The sequence below is a fragment of the Sinocyclocheilus rhinocerous genome, unplaced genomic scaffold (genome assembly GCF_001515625.1).
Source record: "Sinocyclocheilus rhinocerous isolate Xijiao unplaced genomic scaffold, SAMN03320098_v1.1 scaffold85, whole genome shotgun sequence".
Classification (NCBI taxonomy): domain Eukaryota; kingdom Metazoa; phylum Chordata; class Actinopteri; order Cypriniformes; family Cyprinidae; genus Sinocyclocheilus; species Sinocyclocheilus rhinocerous.
The window spans coordinates 1,306,518-1,327,020 of NW_015649998.1; the positions used below are offsets into that span (position 1 = coordinate 1,306,518).

At 38.4% G+C, this 20,503-nt stretch overlaps 2 protein-coding genes across 6 annotated transcripts in view; one reads left to right on the forward strand and one right to left on the reverse strand.

Moving 5' to 3' along the window:
- LOC107711086 (gamma-aminobutyric acid receptor subunit beta-3-like) overlaps positions 1-20,503 on the reverse strand; it is a 76,365-nt gene that overhangs the window by 38,875 nt on the left and 16,987 nt on the right. For 2 of the 4 annotated variants that reach the window (XM_016516010.1, XM_016516009.1), the window contains exons 1-3: positions 11,557-11,703; positions 11,373-11,464; positions 11,172-11,239 (exon numbers count right to left, since the gene is read on the reverse strand). In XM_016516010.1, coding sequence (XP_016371496.1) covers positions 11,172-11,239; positions 11,373-11,464; positions 11,557-11,636 — 240 coding nt within the window. In that variant the 5' untranslated portion in view covers positions 11,637-11,703. Of the gene's footprint in view, positions 1-11,171; positions 11,240-11,372; positions 11,465-11,556; positions 11,704-12,659; positions 12,752-16,940; positions 16,989-20,503 lie in introns of those variants that run through there. The other 2 variants (XM_016516011.1, XM_016516012.1) reach the window with 2 other exon arrangements.
- Positions 12,409-20,503, forward strand: part of gabra5 (gamma-aminobutyric acid type A receptor subunit alpha5) — a 37,123-nt gene continuing 29,028 nt past the window's right edge. The window contains exons 1-4 of one of the 2 annotated variants that reach the window (XM_016516015.1): positions 12,409-12,469; positions 18,445-18,687; positions 19,253-19,337; positions 19,551-19,675. In XM_016516015.1, the coding sequence (XP_016371501.1) occupies positions 19,255-19,337; positions 19,551-19,675 (208 nt within the window). In that variant the 5' untranslated portion in view covers positions 12,409-12,469; positions 18,445-18,687; positions 19,253-19,254. Of the gene's footprint in view, positions 12,470-18,444; positions 18,688-19,067; positions 19,338-19,550; positions 19,676-20,503 lie in introns of those variants that run through there. The other variant, XM_016516013.1, reaches the window with a different exon arrangement.

The following is a 20,503-nucleotide window of genomic DNA, read 5'->3' on the forward strand; positions in this document are numbered from 1 at the left end:
ACGTGCGTGCTTTCACATGAAGCAGCATTTACTACACAGAGCCGTTGTTCACAGCTGCGCAAAACATGCGCAAAATATGATCGTGGTTTTGCGCAACTTGTCAGTGAACAACGGCTCTGTGTAGTTAATGCTGCTCCACGTGAAAGCACGCACGTGTAGAGATTTACCGCTGATTACAGAACCGGCTTTACTGACGAGATGCGCATTAAATATCGTGCGATATTTATCGTGCAGCCCTAATATAAATACACTTGCCTTGCCTTGCCTTGTTATCTTGGACATTCGAATACAGAACAAATGACTCTTATGGACTGATTCTTGCTAGTGAATCAAAAGCATACAGTGCAAACAGTGTAGCCCGATTCATGAATGACAATAATGAGTCAGTTCCTTTTAGTGCATACAGCTTACACTTAACAGGAGACCTAAATCAGTGTAGTTACTGACTGTTCATATACCAACATGGAGTTAAAGACATGCATTATGCATTTTGTCAATAGTACTTTATAAATATTAATGAAAACTATGCCATTGATTTATTTCTTAAAGGGATAGTTTACTCCAAAATAAAAATTATTTTATTTACTCATCTTCATGTAATTACAAACCTCGTTGTCTTTCTTTCTTCTTTAGAAAGAACTTTTACAAATTAAATGGGTCCAAATAACATTGACTTTCATTGTATGACAAATACCACAATTTTTCAAAAATATCTTATTTTGCTCCACAGAAGAAAAAAGTCATACATGTAAAGTGATGATGCTTAAACTATGACAGAATTGATTTTTTTTGAGTGAATTATCTCTTTAATATACTAAAAGGAACTGGAATTGTGAATAATAAAAAAAATTCCTAATGGCTCCAACTACTTTTGACTCCAGAAGCGTTGGGCTCTTGCATCCACTGCTCAGAAATTGCATCTGGCAGCTCAAGGTTCAGGTCAGTCATAGAGCCAGTTTTCTTTCATATGATATTGATTTTCCTCCTGACATCAACGTGCTTCCTCCCATGCAAACAACAGCACGGAGGAAAGACAACCATTGTTAAGCGCACAGGAAAAAAAAAACTTCCTACTAACAGCGGATGAATTCCTAAGAGCAGAAAGAGGCACTCATCCCCAGAGCTCTGCAACTCAACAGGCTGTAGTTAACATGGTGTACAAAGAGGCTGATGTCACAGCGTGATCTTGCTGCTTGCCCTCTCCATTGCCTGCTAGTGCTCTGCAGGGATAAGCCCAGGGGCTTTGCAGTGCATTTTGCATGTGTGAACGTCCTGTGTCTGTTGCACTTAATAAGACTTTCAACAGGAGACTGAGTATCCAACGGGACATTTTGGGGTGATTTAAACAGTGGGATGTCCTCTTAACACACAGTTCCATTTATAATTGAAGCGGAGAACCCCTGAATGTCACCTCATGGCCCACGTAAACTGTTTTTAGAGGGCACTTAGACCGCAACCTGCTCCATTTGCCTTCAGGTCATATGACACATACCAGTCGCTGGAAGGAAACGCTTCCCAAAGCACACCTATTTATCCTAAAGGTGGAGATAATAGGCACTTAGCGAAGTTCAGAGTTAACACTTCTATACACTGATATTACGCCTGATTGAACAATTACAGGCCACAAAACCGACTATCAGGCTAAAAATAAAGGGGGCGAGAGCAAACAAAAGACTAAATATATTAATAATTCCGGTCTCCTTGACGACGCTCTCTCTCCGCAGAACGCCCACACAGGCGTGCTGAGCTCTAGGCCGATACCTTGTGCGTTTCTGAGGCTTTCCGGGCATTCTTTGCTTTCTGTGCATTTTCCTTCTCTCGCTTTCACCTTAAAAGCTCTTTGACCAAACTCAATTGTCAGGTTACGGCTGCATTAAATGAAAGGAAATCACCAGCATTCATCATAACTGGATCATCATGTTTTTGAAAGCTTCTTTGTATCATGAAGATCAACAGATTCATTTGACAGTTTTTTTTATGCTTGACCTGAAAGCAGCAGGTACGATGGGAGCTTTTTTTTTGTAGGTATAATTACACTTTCAGCAAACATGCTTTTTTTTTAAAATAAAAAACTGTAATTTCATAAAGCCACCCCCACCTCCCTCTTCACCTGGGTAAGTACCACAAACATCTTCAAATCCTGACTAAAGATGATATTGGTTTCCAGGGCAACCACTTATACTTGCCACACACATTGTACCAAAGCGATCATCTGCTGTGTATCCATGCAGTACTATCACGCTGAATATGTTTCATTCGTGTTTGTGCACGGATGAGAATTTCAGTCCTGTGCGTCAGTAGCACTTATAAAATGTTCCCTGACTTCAGATGTTGTCAGGAAAGCATCTAATGACCCAGACTGCCCATCAAAGCATATGGAGAAAGAGAAAGAGAGGCATGATATACTTTTAATTGTATACATAATAGTGATCTGGGGAGTCTTATCTATGTGAATCTCACGATAGCATGTCTAAGTCACATTTCACCTCAAAAAACAAAGAAAAATAATTAAATAATGAACGAAGGCTTTAAGATATCAAAAATATGCCAAAAAAAAAAAAAATGCTGCTGGGGTATAAAGTCCATAAATCGGTGTTCTTTGGATGCGGGAAGGCACTCCAAGGCACTCGAAATTATAGTGTAAAATTAAAAAGCCTTTATTCACTTTACATTAAAAATATAGTAATATGTCGGAGAAACGAGGCTGGATTCAGATGCGGGTACAACAGAGGCTTTATTGAACAGAGAAATCACCGCGGGCAATGAGTGCCTTCGCGGACAGTCAGTGTGGACGTGGAACTCCCAACCACCCAGATGGGGGGAAAGCAGCTTGCTAATCCGAGCGAGAGGCTGAGCAGCCCAACAACGAGACCGCAGAGTCCCAGGGTAGGCGGATGCCGGAGGACGCCCACGGGTTCCTGCACGCACAGAGAGGTGCGGGAGATACAACAAACAGCTACGAGCACTGGAGCCTGGACGAGACAAGACAGGGCAGGTAAACGATACTAACATAGACAGTCAGAGCAAGGGAATAATCACAACAATCTGACAAAAGGCAGAGAAACACGAGGAGCTATAAGGAGAAGCTAATGAGAAGACCAGAACCAGGTGTGAAACAAGGGGCGAGCAGATAACAAGGAGGGCGGGGAAACAATCATGCTGACATATGCGCACGTGGCGAGCTGTCAAAACAACCATGCACCACAACACACAACACAGAGACAACAAGAAACAGGTGATCAGACCCGAGACCCGACAGTACCCCCCCTCCCAGGAGCGCCACCAGGCGCCCCAGGAGGAGGCCCACCTTGTCGCCGACGGAAGTCCTCGATCAACGAACGGTCCAAAATGTCCCGGGACGGCACCCAGCATCTCTCCTCTGGCCCATAGCCCTCCCAGTCCACGAGATACTGAAACCCTCTTCCACGGCGTCGCTCGTCGAGTAATCTCCTAACCGTATAGGTAGGGGAGCCATCCACAAGACGAGGGGGTGGGGGGGCGGGAAGATCGCCGGCAGGGTTAAGGGGAGAAGAAAACACAGGTTTAACCCTAGAGACATGAAACACAGGGTGAACCCGACCAAGAGCAGGAGGGAGCTTGAGCCTTATCGCCACTGGATTAACCACCTTGGTGACGCGGTACGGCCCAATGAATCTGGGCGCCAGCTTACGAGAAGGCACCCGGAGAGGCAGATCCTTGGTAGAAAGCCATACCCGTTGACCGCACACATAGGTTGGAGGAGAGGACCGGCGACGATCGGCTGCTGCCTTGGTTCGTCCTGAGGTTCGGACCAAAACCCTCCTGACTTTCTCCCAGGTGCGGCGGCAGCGCTGAACGAAAGCCAGGGCGGACGGAACCGCAGCATCGGGTTCCTGTGATGGAAACAGAGGCGGTTTATATCCCACAGAGCACTCAAAAGGGGACATACCTTAACAAGGAGGGCGGGGAAACAATCATGCTGACATATGCGCACGTGGCGAGCTGTCAAAACAACCATGCACCACAACACACAACACAGAGACAGCAAGAAACAGGTGATCAGACCCGAGACCCGACAGTAATATATTTATTTTTTTATTTCTATATTTTTTTACATAAATCAGCAAAAATGATAGGTAGTAATAAGTACACCTTTAAAAAAATACTCTTTAAAAATATATTTTCCATTATAGTAATGAGTTTTTTTTTAAGTGGTATTAAAAAAAAAAAAAAAAAAAACCTTTAAAAAAGGCTTAAAGGAATAGTTTACCCAATGTTCTAAACCTCAGGCCATCCAAGATGTAGATGAATTTGTTCTTCAACAGATTTGGAGAAATTTAGAATTTAGCAGCTGCAAATCCACCATTCCATAATCCATAATAACGCTCCCTCCAGTGAAAAAGTTCATTCCACATGGTCCTCTCACATCAAAATCCACAGACATATTTGTTTAGAACTGTTTTCGTTTGTAAACAGTGCTTCATCCGTGCATATTTCCCCCCTGATTCAGACAACTTTTTCCACAGGATAAAGCAATATTATTGATATTTATTATGGACTTTTATCACAAAAGCTTTTTGCTTCACAAGACATTAATTGATGGACTGGAGTCATGTGGATTACTTGCAGATTATTGATGTTTTTATCAGCTGTTTGGACTCTGACTGCACCCATTGACCACAAAGGATCCATTGGTTGAGCAAGTGATGTAATGCTAAATTTCTTAAAATTTGTTCTGATGAAGAAACAAACTTATCTGCATCTTGAGGGTGAATAAATTTAAAATTAAAATTTTGGGATATCTTGGGGTAATATATATATATGAATATTGGGACTGGGAACTGCTCTTGACAGGTTTCGTGAGATTCACCCTCCTGACTGAACACAGAAAAGCAGCAGTATATTGATTATGTCTGAATGCTTTTGATTTCTGAGAAATATTCTGCTTTCTAACAGCACATTTTGACAGGGTTATTTAATACCGCCTGTGCTGGGCCCTCCTCAAGAGAGGCTGTGTAAGCAGCACGGTCCGTTAGATGCAAATTGTATTTAATTCATTTTTATGGAATAGTGTTATATTTTCAACACTTTTTTTGCTTTTTCCAAGTAATCTTGCTGACAGACGTCTTGGAATAGGATACTTCATGCCATAATTCTTGCACTACAGCTCAACTCTGGGAGTGAAAATACGCCTCTGTGTGTGTAATGACATTCCCATTCCCTGATTTTAAAAGAGATGAGGGAGAGAGGCGCTGGTACAGTAAAATGTAATGTACATAAGGCAAATCCTTTTTACTCAAGGCACTGGGTTTACACCACTGACAACATGAGAGCTTTTAGTCTTTAACAGCCCTATCACTTCCAGTCTGAAGACAGAATACCGCTGCACGCACTGACATCAAGAGCACAACATTAAAAAGCAGACCTTATTAGACAGTGCATGGATCACATTTCAAGCTAAAGCTATTTGGTTCATAATGTAATACATTTCCATTTACAGAATCCTACAATATTGGTTTTTTACTCAGGCATGTAAGGAGATGTCTACCAAAATAGCAACTGTGAGGAAAAGGAACATAAACCTGCTTTAAAGGAATGTTCCGGGTTCAATACAAGTTCAGCTAAAACAATTTTAACTTGTCCCTCTATTGGTAAAACAAGCAAATAAAGATTGTGCTCACAGTAATGCATTTCCACTGAAAGTGGAACAAGGTAATGCACCAAAATAAACTTTAAAATACTTTATTAAGCATTTACGTATGACCTAACACTTTACATTATACCTGTTAAACGTGACTAGCGTGCCTGAATCGCTTACCAACCTCGTTTGAGCAAGGTTATATCCAATCCTTCAATTTTTACAACCATGGAAAGCTGGGAAATAGGAAGAGATGTAATTTATCTATGCTTGAAGTGATGTTTACATTAAACAAACTCACCCACAAGAACACATAACTGTAGTTTAATCTACCTTAAAGGGGTCCTATTATGCTTTTTCACTTTTTTAATTTTAGTCAGTGTGTAGTGTGTATGTTTGGGCAATCAAAATTACTAAAACTAAAACTGAAATACAAGTAAATTAAAGCTATTAATATAAAAAAAAAACTGATAAAATGACAAAAGCACATAACAACATTACTAAAACTTAAAAATGAAGACGGAAACTTCAAAATGTAAAAATAAAAGCCAGTTCAAAATATTAATAAATACTATAATAATATATGAATAATACTAAAATATCACAGTTTTGTGGTAATCAATATAGACTTCATAGAGTTTTACTTGTACTGCACCAGAAACATTGGTGTAACTTTCAAGAACAAACTTCAGGGTATGATATGATTAGACCACAACTGCCACAGTAAAGAGTGATTCTTTTAGCGCTTGAGTATAAACCAATGAAGATGTTCAGAGGAAACCCAGGGAAAACAGCAAAAACAAGCCTCTGGGGTAAAAATCTGGAAAGCATCTCAGTGTAACAGCCTTGTCTCAGACTACGCTTTTGAATGCTGTGGGGAAAGCACAAATTCTCCTGTAATGTCTATCCATGTCACTACAGAACCTCTGGGACTGTTACTTTTGTCATATAAAGTGACGGCAAGACATTTGAAAAACATCCACTCCATTGATTTCCTTCTTCTTGGTTTCATTAACACACGCACAAACTAAAATCTTGATGTGTTTCATGTCCATATCTGGCACGTCAGTCTAGCTAATGAGGTACCACAATTTAACGTTCAAAACACACACATGCGCACACACTGCCTGCCCACCTGACACTCTGCAAGAGCGAGCCTCATTGCCATGGCAGCCGGCTATTTATACACTACACCACACAATCAGGCCTTGTCACAGTCAACAGGGGTGTAAGAAAAGCCGTGGATATGTCAGTCAATCAGGAGATGTTTTCCTGTGACTCACTGCCTAATGGCAAGAGTTAACAGGTTGGACTAATCATGGCTGGATGAGGCAGTTGTGCAATTCTGTCACTATATTACCTCTATCAATCTATCACACACATCACATACAGTTACACCTGCGCTTGAACAGTCTAAATGTCAACATTTGAGCATCATTTACTCCTTTCTGTTTTGTGAAATAGACAGGAGAAATACTGACACCTGACTCCACTGAGGGGGACAAGATTTGGGTAACGTGGCCCCGTTAGCCTATTTTTTGCAGACTATACATACTGTTCTGGAAAACTATAATACTTTATTTTTTTTTTATCTTTTGTAACATTATACATGTCTTTGCTGTGACTTTTGATTAATTTAATGCATCCTTGCTGAATAAATGAATAAAAATAAATAAATAAACAAACAAACAAACAAACAAACAAATACAAATATGAAGAAATACATCTTTAAATTAATTGAAATTGCATCACTGCTTATAATTTCAAATAAATCTTCTAAGGTGTATTAAGCTGTAACTAACATGTTTTAAAACTGTATACTTAGTGTCTGTGGCTGGATTGAAGATCCAGACACAAGAGAAAACAAAATCAGCATAAGTCAACAAGCAACTATTCCGTATTCAAACCTTTAAACACTTGAAAAAACTCTGCCTTGATATAAAAAAAGAGCTATTCAAGCTGCTGTGTTGAAGAATAATACATTTTAAAGTCAACCTGGGGTTGAGGAAATTAAAATGACCAAAATTCCTAAAGCCTTTGGTGTTGTCAGCCACACTTACAGGAGAATCTGCACTGAACACTCCAGGGGCCTGTTATTGAAATTAACCAAACACAACATGAAAGCTGCTTCATCTGACATATTGACAGTGTAAGGTCCTTTTCAATATGTATGTGTGTGACTGACTATAAATGTCAGAGTAACAGAATTGAACAGAATTTAATTATAAAATTATAGTAGCATCTGGTAAACATAGTAATACGCCGTCAACAATATATATTGTGCAGTTAAGTTCACAAGAAATATTTTTTGTCCTGATTTGTGTTATTATATTCTTATATTATATTATATTCTGTGTTAGATAAGGTTAACAACTGATGTACTGTAAGTTGTGACAAATTGTTAAATTAGCCTATGTCAAGACCTCAACATTTGCAAAATCCTTCTCAAATCTTATGCACAAAATAAGCATGAGCATTTCAGCACCACGGAGAGCAACATTGGCATACATTTACTTCTTAACACTAGCGGTCAAAAGATTTAAATAATTACGTTTTTTTAATTTTTATTATGCTCACCAAGGCTGCATTTATTTGCTAAAAATACAGCAAATTCATTAATAGTGTGAAATATTATTAAAATTTTTAAGAACTGCTTTTTTAAATACATTTTAAAATGTAATTTATTCCTGTGATGCAAAGCAGCCATTACTCCAGTCTTTGGTATAACAGGATCCTTCAGAAATCATTCTAATATGCTGATTTGGTGCATAAGAACATTTATTATTATTATCAGTGTTGAAAACTGTTATTACATTTTTGTAGAAAATGAAACATAAAAAAGTTTGGGTGAAGATTAAAAAAAAAAACAGACAAGGTTGCATTAAATTGTGTGACATTAAATACATTTATAATGTCATGAAACAGCATTTTCAAATAAATGCTTTTCTTTGAACTTTCTAGTCATCAATGAATCCTGAAATTTTTTTAACAAAGTTTACACAAAAATATTAAGCAGCAAAAACTAATAATAATATTGATAATAATATCAATAATATTGACATTAATAACCATTATTAACAAATGAACACTAATAATTGATAAGCACCAATATTGATAACAATAAGAAAGTTTTACATTGATTATCAAGAAATGCTTATAGAGCATTAAATCAGCAAATTAGAAAGATTATTGAAGGATCACATGACACTGAAGACTGGAGTAAAGTCTAGTGAAAAGTTACAAAAATAAATTACATTTTTAAATATATTTAAATAGAAAACAGTTCTCTTTAAGTGTAATAATATTTCAAAATCTTGCTGTTTTTGATCAAATAAATGCAATCTTTGTAAGAATAAGAGACTTCTTACTAAACATAAAAAAATTAATAACTCCAAAATTTGACCAGTAGTGTATAATCTATTTCCCTTCTCACATTCAACTTTGATGCATATATGAATGCATACTAAGATACCTTTTTCCCTTTCTCACCATTTCTATAGTGCGCAAACACGCACTCAATCATATCACTTCAAAGATAATCTCAAGAGAGATGAACTATTCCATACAGCCTGCATAAGCAATCATGTATACACAGGCAGAGTGTGTGCGTCGACGTGCACGGATATGCCTCTGCCGGTAATGTTTCATATTGCTCTCTATTCCTGTCACTCCCTGGATGCTTAACTGTCTCACAGAATAATAATCACACTGACTGCTGTAATCCCTACTGTGCACAGAGGTTTCCCTGATATCCCCACTGTGCTGGGCTGCGTTGAGCTTTGCTGAGCTGAACCAACCCCCGCCACACACATACACACATCCTTGTCCTGCCTGGATCACTGCTATTAACAATACGGGCCAAGTAATCCTAATTTGTACCTCTAAAGAAAGCTAATCCATTGTACAGAAATAACTAATCTGTAAAGAGCAAACACCATTCTTAGGCGGGAAAATCCTGTTAGCGTCTGCTTGATTACCTTACCATTAGACTTCCCGTGCAAAAGCGCTCTAAGTTCAGTCACATGGCTAACCTCATCAACCGGGCTAATGTCTGCAGCCTTGTTGATTTCAGCTACAAATTGAGTTAATATTTCATGCTGACAGGGTTGGTTTTACTCCACGGGAGAACTAACGCTAAATGTGGCTATAGTGAATAATTCACATACCTGATAAGACTAAGCGTGGCTGTGTTTAATTATTAATGATCTTAATATTGCAAAATGCACTGATCAATGCATCTCTACAGTGAATGGGAGAAGTGAGTGAAAGGAAAGATGTGGGCTGAGTGGCACTGCATTACAGACGGCTCCAATCAGAGCAGCGCACATCTCACATGACAACAAGATTTTCTGTGACTGCGTGGGTTATGTGACTTCACTGCTCTGAGATCCAACGGACGTGTTTGGGGGTAATCTAGGATTAGAGCACCTTGTTCAAACTCTCACCTTTAAAGGTAAGACCACAAGTGACAGACAACAAACCTCTCACACACATATCCTCTAATTTGACACAATGGCAGAGCGAATCAAAGCCAGTGTATCTGAGATCAGATTAAGCCTTCATAAATAATACAATATGAGAACAACCATGTCAAAAACTGAAAATAAAGTGCAAATATGTCAGTTTTGAACCACACTGTGACTGACACACAGTATCATGCTACCCAGATGAGGTCAGATACTGAACAATTTCATCATGTCAGTGTCCATCAACTTTAGAACTGTATAAACACAGGTCCAGGTGACTGATGATCACTTCTTGTGTCACAGTCTTTAGCATATGTGCCCATCCCCTTGTGGGACTCTAAGCTGACAGCATCCTCCCCTCAGTGCCCAGGTGAGAAGGCTAACCCATCTGTATATTCATGACTGTGAAATGGACACAGTCACCATGGAGACAACCTGGTCTCATATGATGACGTGGATATGGACTATTCAGGACTTTTGATGCAATGTTTCTGGCAGGTATAATCAAATCAGCACGAGTTCTACAGTCAAAATGAAGTCAAATATAGATCAACAAATCTAACACGGTCAGCATAGACTTCATATTGTGTCAACTAATGCTCCAAATCAAACTTTTATCTATGTTGTACATGAAACAACTGTGCTCACTATCTATCATTGAACCGTTAACTCTTTAATACAGCCAGTAGTAGCAAACTTTGACTGGAAAAAAATAAACTGATACAGTTTCTAGTTCCAAAACAAGTAGGATATCTTTCAAGCTTTTTTTCAAAGTGATCATCTGGCATTGGAAGTGATTTGCTGGTGCTGATCTGCACTACGAAAGCATTAACATGATGAGAAAATACCACATCCTCCACAATGTAGTACTGATAGGATTTTAATATTAAAAACACTTCCCTTACTAGACCTTGGCACTAAAACAGATTGAGCAAAGCTCACAGGCAGATGAAACGAAGCTATGAGATTTCAGAACCATGGACAGCGACATTAAAAGCTCCTCCTGGTACATAGAATGACAGGACATGTCCAAAGGTCTGCTACATATCAATGGCCCAATAAATAATTAAAGATATAAACAGACATACCATGTTGACCTCAGACACCATGTCTATGCTTGCCACATCGATGCTCATGCCAACCGCGACCGGTGCACCTTAAATGAGAAGAAAACCTTAATCCTCAAGTTCACTGAAAGCATTTATTTATTTTATATCAATGTTAAAAACAATCTTGACATACTTATGCAACCTTAAAAGTAAGAAATAATGACGTGAGCAACATCATACCTCCAAAGTCTGGTCGAAGACGAATGTCATAGCCTTTCAAAAGCTTGTCCACTGTCTCTTTGACAAAAGACATGTTTCCTGGTTCATTGGCGCTGAAAAGAAATAATAAAGAAGGTTATTTCCATCATATTAGAGCCCAGGAGGTCTATGCTCTCGCGCCATGGTCTCCACCAGCTCTTCTTACCTTTGAGCACAGCACATCACTGCCACAATTACCGGTAATGAAAGAACACCAAACAGCCTTCGTTTCTGTATTCCAAACATTCCTTATACTCTTTCAGGCAAGGAATCGAGCGACAAAACGGACGTTGTAAGGTTTCCTTGCGTAGGTAACAGGTTACGTTATTCCATAAGTGGGTTTTTGCTAAAGAACTCCAATTACTGTCAAACGCGCGTAAACAAATCGCTGCGATCCGGGTTTTCGCTCTCTTGCGGAGACTGCGTTATTTGGTTAGGTGCTCGGTAAATACGATGCATTTTGCCCGAGACACTACCGGAGCTTGCAGCAGGGGAGTCGGTGTTTGGGGCACAGCCAGATCTTCTCCATCCTTCGGTTTTGACGCCCGTATAGCTGTGCTGTCCCGAATCTACACCCTCTGCTGAAGTCTCAGTCTTACGCCTCTTTTTATGTTTCAGCTACAAGCAAAGGATGGTCTGTCGAGACAGTTGACTTATTTTTCACATATACCCAACAAAAAGCGCCTGTTATTAGATGTTCGCTCGGGAAAAACGTCAGAATTGGAAACTGAAACTGAAAGTTCGACTATTGATTCGACAACTGATGACCGAGACGACCGGAGTGTGATGAAATTGGTATGTGAGCACGAGGACTTCGCTATAAGAAAAGTGGTCACGTGACATCCCACAAGCTTCGGCGCGAACAGCATTTTGTTGGTGTGTAGCGCGGAGTTTATTGAAATAATTATTTACAAGTCAATTCAAACGAAAAACTTAACTAGATCGTTCAACACGTGTGGTTTCGTCAGGTTCATGATCTAGTAAAAAAAAAGCGTATACACTTGAGTAAAAGTTGAAGAGAACGACTGGGAGGGGTTTCCCCTCAGTTTAACTCTTCGTTCATGGAAAGCAATAAAACGGTAAGTATTTTAGGCGATTTATTCATAAACAGCTCCTGTATTTTGCCATTGTTGCTGGTGGGTGTACATTTGAAATCTTTGTCAGGAGAAAGCAACCCAAAACAAATCTGCAATGATGACTGAGTCATGACTTCTTGTGTTGCAAACTCATCATTTGCTGTTCAGGTAGACATCATTAGTGGTTTCTTACCGTGACTTGAACGCGGGAAGTGAGAACCACAGGTTTGGGTAGGGGCCATAAAAGTATTGATTCGTTTCCTCAGTATTTTTCAACAAAATTTCAATGATGTTTGGCTACAACGAGATTGTGCAAGAAACAAAAGAAAATTTGCAAGTAGGTAACCACTGGTAACACTTTCTTATAGATGTACACGTCACAAATATAGCACAAAAATTTAGTTTTGGTTTAATATGCATTTAGGGTGTGTGATCAATCAATCAATCAATAAATGTTAAGTTGCTACTCAGCTCATTCCTTCCATTTGAGTGTTATGGACACTAGTAATCTCTCCTTCTCTCTCAGAGAAGATCATTTTTAACTGCAATATCTATGGTGGTATCAAATGGCAGTGCTTTCTATTTTATTAGAACATTACATTTATTAGGAGGGCATCTCCTGTACTGTACCTCTGCATGCGCACACACGCATACTAATAGTGATAAACAGAACATCATGTGACAGAGTGGAAGAAGAATAATTTTGCTTTATTGACACCTTCTGTGATACAATCAATCTGATATATTACTTGTTCTCACTACCACTCCCCATCAGTGGATATTAAGGCTCCTCCATTTAGCCTCTAGACAATTTTATTATACATAATCAGATTTTCAGTGAGGCTTGACAGTCTGTTGGATATTAGGCACAAGTGTAATGGCTTCTACCAAGCTTTAAAAACTCATTAAACTAATCCTGTTAATTTGACCTGTGTTCAAAAAACAGGTCCGCATTGTTCTGACTGAATGGAAAGGCTGTTTACGAGAGCTGTTGGTGGATTTGACACGGTCTGTGGTTGAAGTTTGGCCTTTTTAAATCCCTCAGGCTGCATTAAGACTGTAGTGTGCGGACTGATGCCGCCCTAATGCTTTTAGAAGCAGACGCTGGATGCAGAGGGATGTGGCTGTGCTTCCTGGTACTGTTTCAGAAGCTTTATTCCAGAGAGGCGAGGGTTGAGACTCCACTAAGATGTTATTGGATTCTTGTTCTTCTTGTGTCCTCAGGTATATTCTGTTAGTATAGCAATATTTAGCTTTGATTCGCTGCCTGAAAAAGTGTTAGGACTACATTAGTCTATAATGATAGATATATTCAAACCCTCCTAATTTTTTATTGATAGCAAATCTTGTTTAATCTATTTTAGGACAGTTGGTCCTGTCTGTGCCAGGATTACCATTCATTGAATGCCTTTTAAATTCCATTTCAGTTTTTGAGTTTGAACTGAATTTGAATTGAGGTACCGAACACAACGCAGAATTGCAATTTAAATTGGAAGGGAAATAGAATTAAGTCACGCCACCATTATTTATATAGTGCTTTAAGCAATAGAGATTGTTTCAATAACAGAGAAGTTACAGTAAATGAAAATAAAATTAACTGACATTTAAATTCATATAACATTAATGTTAAATAGCATATCAAAGTTTATCAAAAATTTGTAGTGTTGGCTTGGCAAAACATTGTTTAAAAAAACATTTAGATAGATAGATGTTTTGAAATGAGACCAATAGAAATTTTATATTTCATTTATGTATTTAATCTTATTTATTAAATTAACTTTTTTATTTATTTATTTGTTTGTTTTTTTGGACCGGGTGAATATACACTACATTTCCCAGAATGCATTACCTGTGTTGAATTGCAATTCTGTACATTTATTTTGCCATCATTCCATTTCAAATTTCAGTTTTAATTTCTTTAGGGCATGGCCAATACAGTTCAAACTCATGAACTTGCAAGATATTAATTATTCACTTTTGAATCTTGTAACAACCCCTTTCTGTACAGAACTAAAAGTCATAGAATCATGTCAGGTGTACCTTTTTCACCTTTTAACCTCAATGTTGGGATTAATAGAGTATAAAGTATTTAATATTGTTGCAAAAAAACGTTTCCGGGAATTTCTTTGTAGCCATACATATAGGAAATGATTTCTAAGCTTCTTGCAGCATAACCGTTTATGAAGAGCAGCTACTATAAGGAGAGAGATGGAAATCGAGGGTAGCTCTGAACAGCACTTACCCACACACACCCACATCCCATCATCCAAACAAAGCACTCCACTCACACATCATCTGCAAATGCAAAGGCTCCTCAGTGTGTGGGTTGAGCAAATGGCACCAAGTCACGGTCACACACCAAGCCAAATGCTGTTAAAGCCTTTAAAGTAACACTAGTCAAACAGGGTGTGGGAGGACTGGAACCTTTTCTATGATCCCTGTCTTTGCCTTTAAAATGACCGGTGTCCTCTGACCCCTCTAATTGTAAGGTATAAGGCCGTCAGCGTTTGGAAGGTTACTTTGGAAATGTAATAGGTTACAGATTATAAGTTACCCTATCTCAAATGTAATAAGTAGTGTAACTATTTCAATTACTTTATTAAAGTAATGTAACCGATTACATTTGATTACTTTTCTAAATTTCTAATGTTTTCAACTGTTAATCCTTTTTAAACATGTAAACCAGGCAGCGCTATCCTTACAGTAGAACTCAACACTGATCATTTTCAAAATCCTTTCTCCCTTGAATTAAGATTATAATGATTTAATTTTAAAGCACAGCCAGCACAAAATCAGACTTACTTTGAGATCATTCTGAGGTTAAATACAGATTTAAAACCATAACAAGTAATAGTTTAATAGCTATGACACTGTTTTTGAAATCTATATTTTGCATATCTATGACAGGAAACATTGGCATCTAACAATGGCTGAGAAAAAAAAAACAGTTAAACTTAAAAAATAAAGCATATACATAAACCCAAATAGGAAATAAAAAGTTATCAAATAGGAATGTGTCCTATTCTGTGTCCTATAAACTCCTGAAACATTGGTCTCTCATATATTAGTGATGTCCCTGCAATTTCTGAAAGAAATCAATTAAATCTGTATGTGGGTGTTTAAAAAAATTCAAATGAAACCCCCTTTGTAATCGTTAACATTTTCAAAAGTAACTGTAATTTAATGACACATTTTTTTCTCAGTAACTGTAACTGATTACAATTACATTTATTTTGTAATTAATTTACTTAATTTAGTTACATGTAACTAGTTACTCCCCAACACTGAAGGCCGTGTCCGAAAGTTCACAAGGCACTTTTCTTTATTTTGCCCACTGGGCTATCAAAGTGGTTTTCTGATCTACTGTAGTATCACAAAAAGGGGAAATGAAAACATGGTTGCACTGGCTTCCATTGATAGGGCTTTTCCTTCCATTTGTGTCAAATTGCAGATGCAGAAGACCTCTCTCCTCTGCACGCCCCCACCACTCCTCCAGATTAAATGGACACAGATAAATAGATCCTCTGGATGGAGTGAATATTGCACTGTGCTGAATGAATAATGTATGTACGTGGCTGACATTGCGGGTCTGATTTGTTTTAGATTGAGACAGAACACTGCAAATTCACTCATAATACCTACTGAAGGATTCAGACTCCTGTGATACTATGAAGAGATGCATAGATGCCTCCTGAGACATTAAAGGAATAGTTCACCTAAAAATTAAAATTAGCTGAAAGTTTACTCCCCCCCCCCACAGGCCATTTAAGATGTAGATGGGTTTGTTACTTCATCCCAACAGATATGGAGAAATGTAGCAATTATCTCACTTGCTCACCAGAGATCCTCTGTGATGAATGGGTGCCGTCAGAATGAGAATTCATACAGCTAATAAAAACATCACAATATCCATAATAACGTTTCCTTTAGTCCATCCCCTGTAATTCTCTCACATCAAAATTCACCATCATATTTATTTGGAACTGTTTAGGACTGTTTTTCGCTTGTTAGCTGTGTTAGGTCTGTGCATATTTCTCCCCTGATACAGATTAGACACCTTTTTCCACTGGAGAAATCAATAATATGGATAGAGGAATCATATTTTAGCTGGAAACAATGGTTTGAAGTTAAAAACATCTTAATGATAGATTTGTTTATTACAAACATGCAGATTTTCACTTTACATGTTAATTGATGGATTGGAGTTACATTAGGTTGTTGTTTTTATCAGCTGTTTGGATTCTGATTCTGGCGGCACCCATTCACTGCAAAAGATCCATTGGTGGGCAGTAATGCTAATTTCTCTGAACCCATTCATATGAAGAAACTCACCTACATCTTGGATGGCCTGAGGGTGGGTAAATTCTCAGCTAATTATATTTTTTGGGTAAAAAATCCCAGCGTGCATCAAACAATAGTGAGTGTAAAATGCTATGAAATTTACTTTATTTATCATACACAATGAGTAACTTACCTTGTGTCATAGATTGCAAACAGCTTTTAATTCCCATCCACTGCATTCCTGCAAAACAGAGGGAGGTGATGTTACTATTCCCATCATTCAATGCCCTGTTACTAATTTTAGAATGAACACATTCTGTAAACAATTGTGATGTTTCTGAATCCCAAAAGCATTTTCAAATGTCTTTTAACATGTCTTGAGTTCCAATTGTGTTGTTCTGTTAATCTTTGTTATTAAAGATCTGTTTATCATGAGCACATACAGTACACACACACACACACACACACACAACTAGATCAGGATTATCAGATGCTTGCAGGACACAGGTGGACTGTAGAAGTAACAGCTGCTCTCGTGTGAAAATCTCTGGAGTCCATATCAATGAAGTCAATCAGCAGTCAGACAAAAGCACTTAAAAATTAACCAATCCCCAAAAACACAACTACAATATCATATTATACCTACACAACAAAACTGTCTGTACAATCTTCATGAATCTAGAATAAATCTCGTCCTAACGGATACGAAATCAATAGGCCCAAATCAGCAATAGGGTGTCATTTATAAAAGAAACTAGTTCAATAAGTTATTTTCACTTATGCACAACATGAAACTGGAGCAGGTAGAGCTTTTTAAGGTTTTCATTTATCGACTGAAGCACTGCAGTAATAGTCAGCATCAGAAAAAAAATGGGATTAGAGTTCCCTCTGATGGCTGTCCTCATTACTACTTGTGCCTTTTATAAAACAATGATCAACTCTGCTCTCGCAAACCAGTTTTGAATCTAGTCCTATCAAATCAATATTATTTATCTTTGACTGATACCTTGATGACTTATAGCTAAGCTTCACACATGCTTTAATTTATCCTCAGGACGATTCTCTAATTTACAACCCGTTTTAATAGAGTAGGCTAAAACTGATACTTTTAAACCATAAATATCCCCAGTGGAGATATAATAGTCCGCGTGTAGAGGAAGCCAGCCTGGCGCAGGGGGGCTGCCTAGGGGTAAACGCTCGCGCACAAAATGCCTAGTAAGCTGAATTGTTGGGAAATCCGCTCATTTTCTAGCTTCCGCGCTCGTAACGCACGCCGGCGCCGGGGTAATCGCGCTTTTCTCTTAATAAACTCAAACAAGATAAGTTTCAAACCCCAACGGCCGCTCAAATTTCCCTCGGGGGGTAATTATGCAGCGCGCGCAGAGGTGACGTCCTATTACTTTTGTCCCAAACACGAACAAATGCCACTAGAGTGACAGTCGGGCTATAGAGTGGGGCGATCCAATCCGGCGACCCGGTAAACGGAGAACCCTGTTAAACTCTGTAACGCTTGAACGGTTGCGCAGATGCGCGTTGAGATGTCGTACACTAGGCTACCTCAGAGGGAAGAAGGGGGAAAAAGTAATGGTCTGTTAAAGGGGATGTGTTGACTGGAGGGGGAATAGGGGGAGAGAGAAAACAAAGACTGTTTTAAGGGCTGTTGTGCTGTCTGGTAACTGTCGTTCAATTGGATTTAGGAGTGATGAAGAGGTCTTTGGGATGCGGAAGAAAGGAAGGAATGCTCTGCAGCGGTTCTTCAGTCACTGAATCGTAAGAGAGTACGGCACAATTAGCCTGTATGGTTAAGACTGGATATATCTGAAGAACAACGCATCACACTACTGCTGTAAACTGAACGTTGCGGGATTTTGCTCACTGCTTCAAAAGGAATTCATTGCAGTTATTCAACGTGGATCCACTGCACCATTCAGGAATTTAAGGTGAGATACGAGGCTTTTACTGTACACTATCTCTGCTCAACTCTGCTTTGAAGGACTCGCTATAAATGTTCGACAAGTTTATACGCCAGAGGCTGTTAAAACTATGAATTACAGCTGCTGCAAACTCAGCACTCCTACAGCTTTTACAAACGATCACGTTGAAGGAAATGTTGTAAACTGGCATTCAGGGGACATGCACAAAACAGAGAACGGATTCTTGATAATGGAATTGCGTAAAAATAAATAATTACTTTAATTTGCAAATAATTAAATAACATAATTAAATTAAAATAAAATAAAGACAGCATTGTAATTGCATCAATAATAATAATAATGAAAAAGTATTTGGTTAACACTTTTGCTTAATTGCTTTGATGATTTTTTTGTTTTGTTTTTGTTTTTTTGTTTACTGATCATCCTATTTTATGCTTTTTGTAAGCACCACAAAACTTTGTCTTTCCCTGTTCATTTTTTTTTAAATTAAAGTGTGCATAATTCAGTTTCCCTGAAGAATGGTCAGATTATCATAGTGCTGGAATGAACTCCCTATCCTGGACTTTTGCAGGTATGGGATATGGACCACATTGCAGCGCTAAAATGAGAAGTCTGTGGGTCGGTGTTTTGTTCATGACTTTCACCTGCCATCTGAGGTAGATTGCACGTTTAACGTGTAACTTTCTTTTTCTTTTTTTCTTTTTTTTTTAGTTCATTGCAGGAGCCAATTAATGTTAAATATCATATGTCTATAATTAATTCATATTGATTCAAATTTCCAGACCACTATATCATTGTGGTCATGTTTGAAAGGAGGATGAGAGTTAATACTTGTAGTTATTAATTATCTTTGTGGTCTTGTGTATCAGCCTTTCTCAGACTACTACAGGGATTCCTAAAGAGTCAGAGCTCAATGATAACATCACAGTATTCACACGAATCCTGGATGGATTGCTGGATGGCTACGATAACAGACTGCGACCTGGGCTTGGAGGTAAACTGCCTAGATACCATTTCCATCTCTAAATGATCTGATCTGTAGCAAAATCGTGCTTTAATGAAAAGTGTTTTTTCTTTGTATATTAATGGCATTTATGTCTGGCATTGACCTCCGGGAGTTATTCTGAAAAGATGTGTTTAGATAAAGGAGGATGGTTTTTGAAAAACAGAGAGAACGCCTGCACATTCCATCGTGACAGCAGCATGAAGGACTTTCATTAAAAAAGAGAAAGATGCTGCTTCTATTCAATCCACTAACTGGAAGGAAAAGTACATAGAAAAGGAAAAAAATCTGTGTTTTTATACAGCAGATGTTTGCACCGAGCAGAAGTGATCGCTGAAATTGCCTGGTCCTCTGTGAAAATCAAACGGCCACTATTTCCTGGCACTCTCAATTACAGTGTTCTTGCTAGAGACAGAGGTAGAGAGAGAGAGGGTGAGAGAGGGATATGAATGTGGCTGCTGACCTTGAGAAAGCTATCGTTCTTTTTCAAAGGTGCAGGTTCACTGTTCTCAGAGGTCGAAAGCATGGCAGAGAAAGAGAATAAACACAGGCTGCTCTGTTTCCACGTGAGAGAGTTCAAGGGAGCACATCTCATAACTGTAGCAGCAGCAACGTGATGTCAATTGACAAATGATGGCATTGAACTTGATTTAGTGCCTTGAGAAGGAAAGTGCAATCAGGCGGATGAAATTAATTACTTTTCATTTTAAAAATGAATGCAACTAAATAATATGGCTGAATCAAAGCATACTTCAGTGGAAATTCTGTATATTTATATATTATATTTACACAATATATATTTACTTTATATATATATAT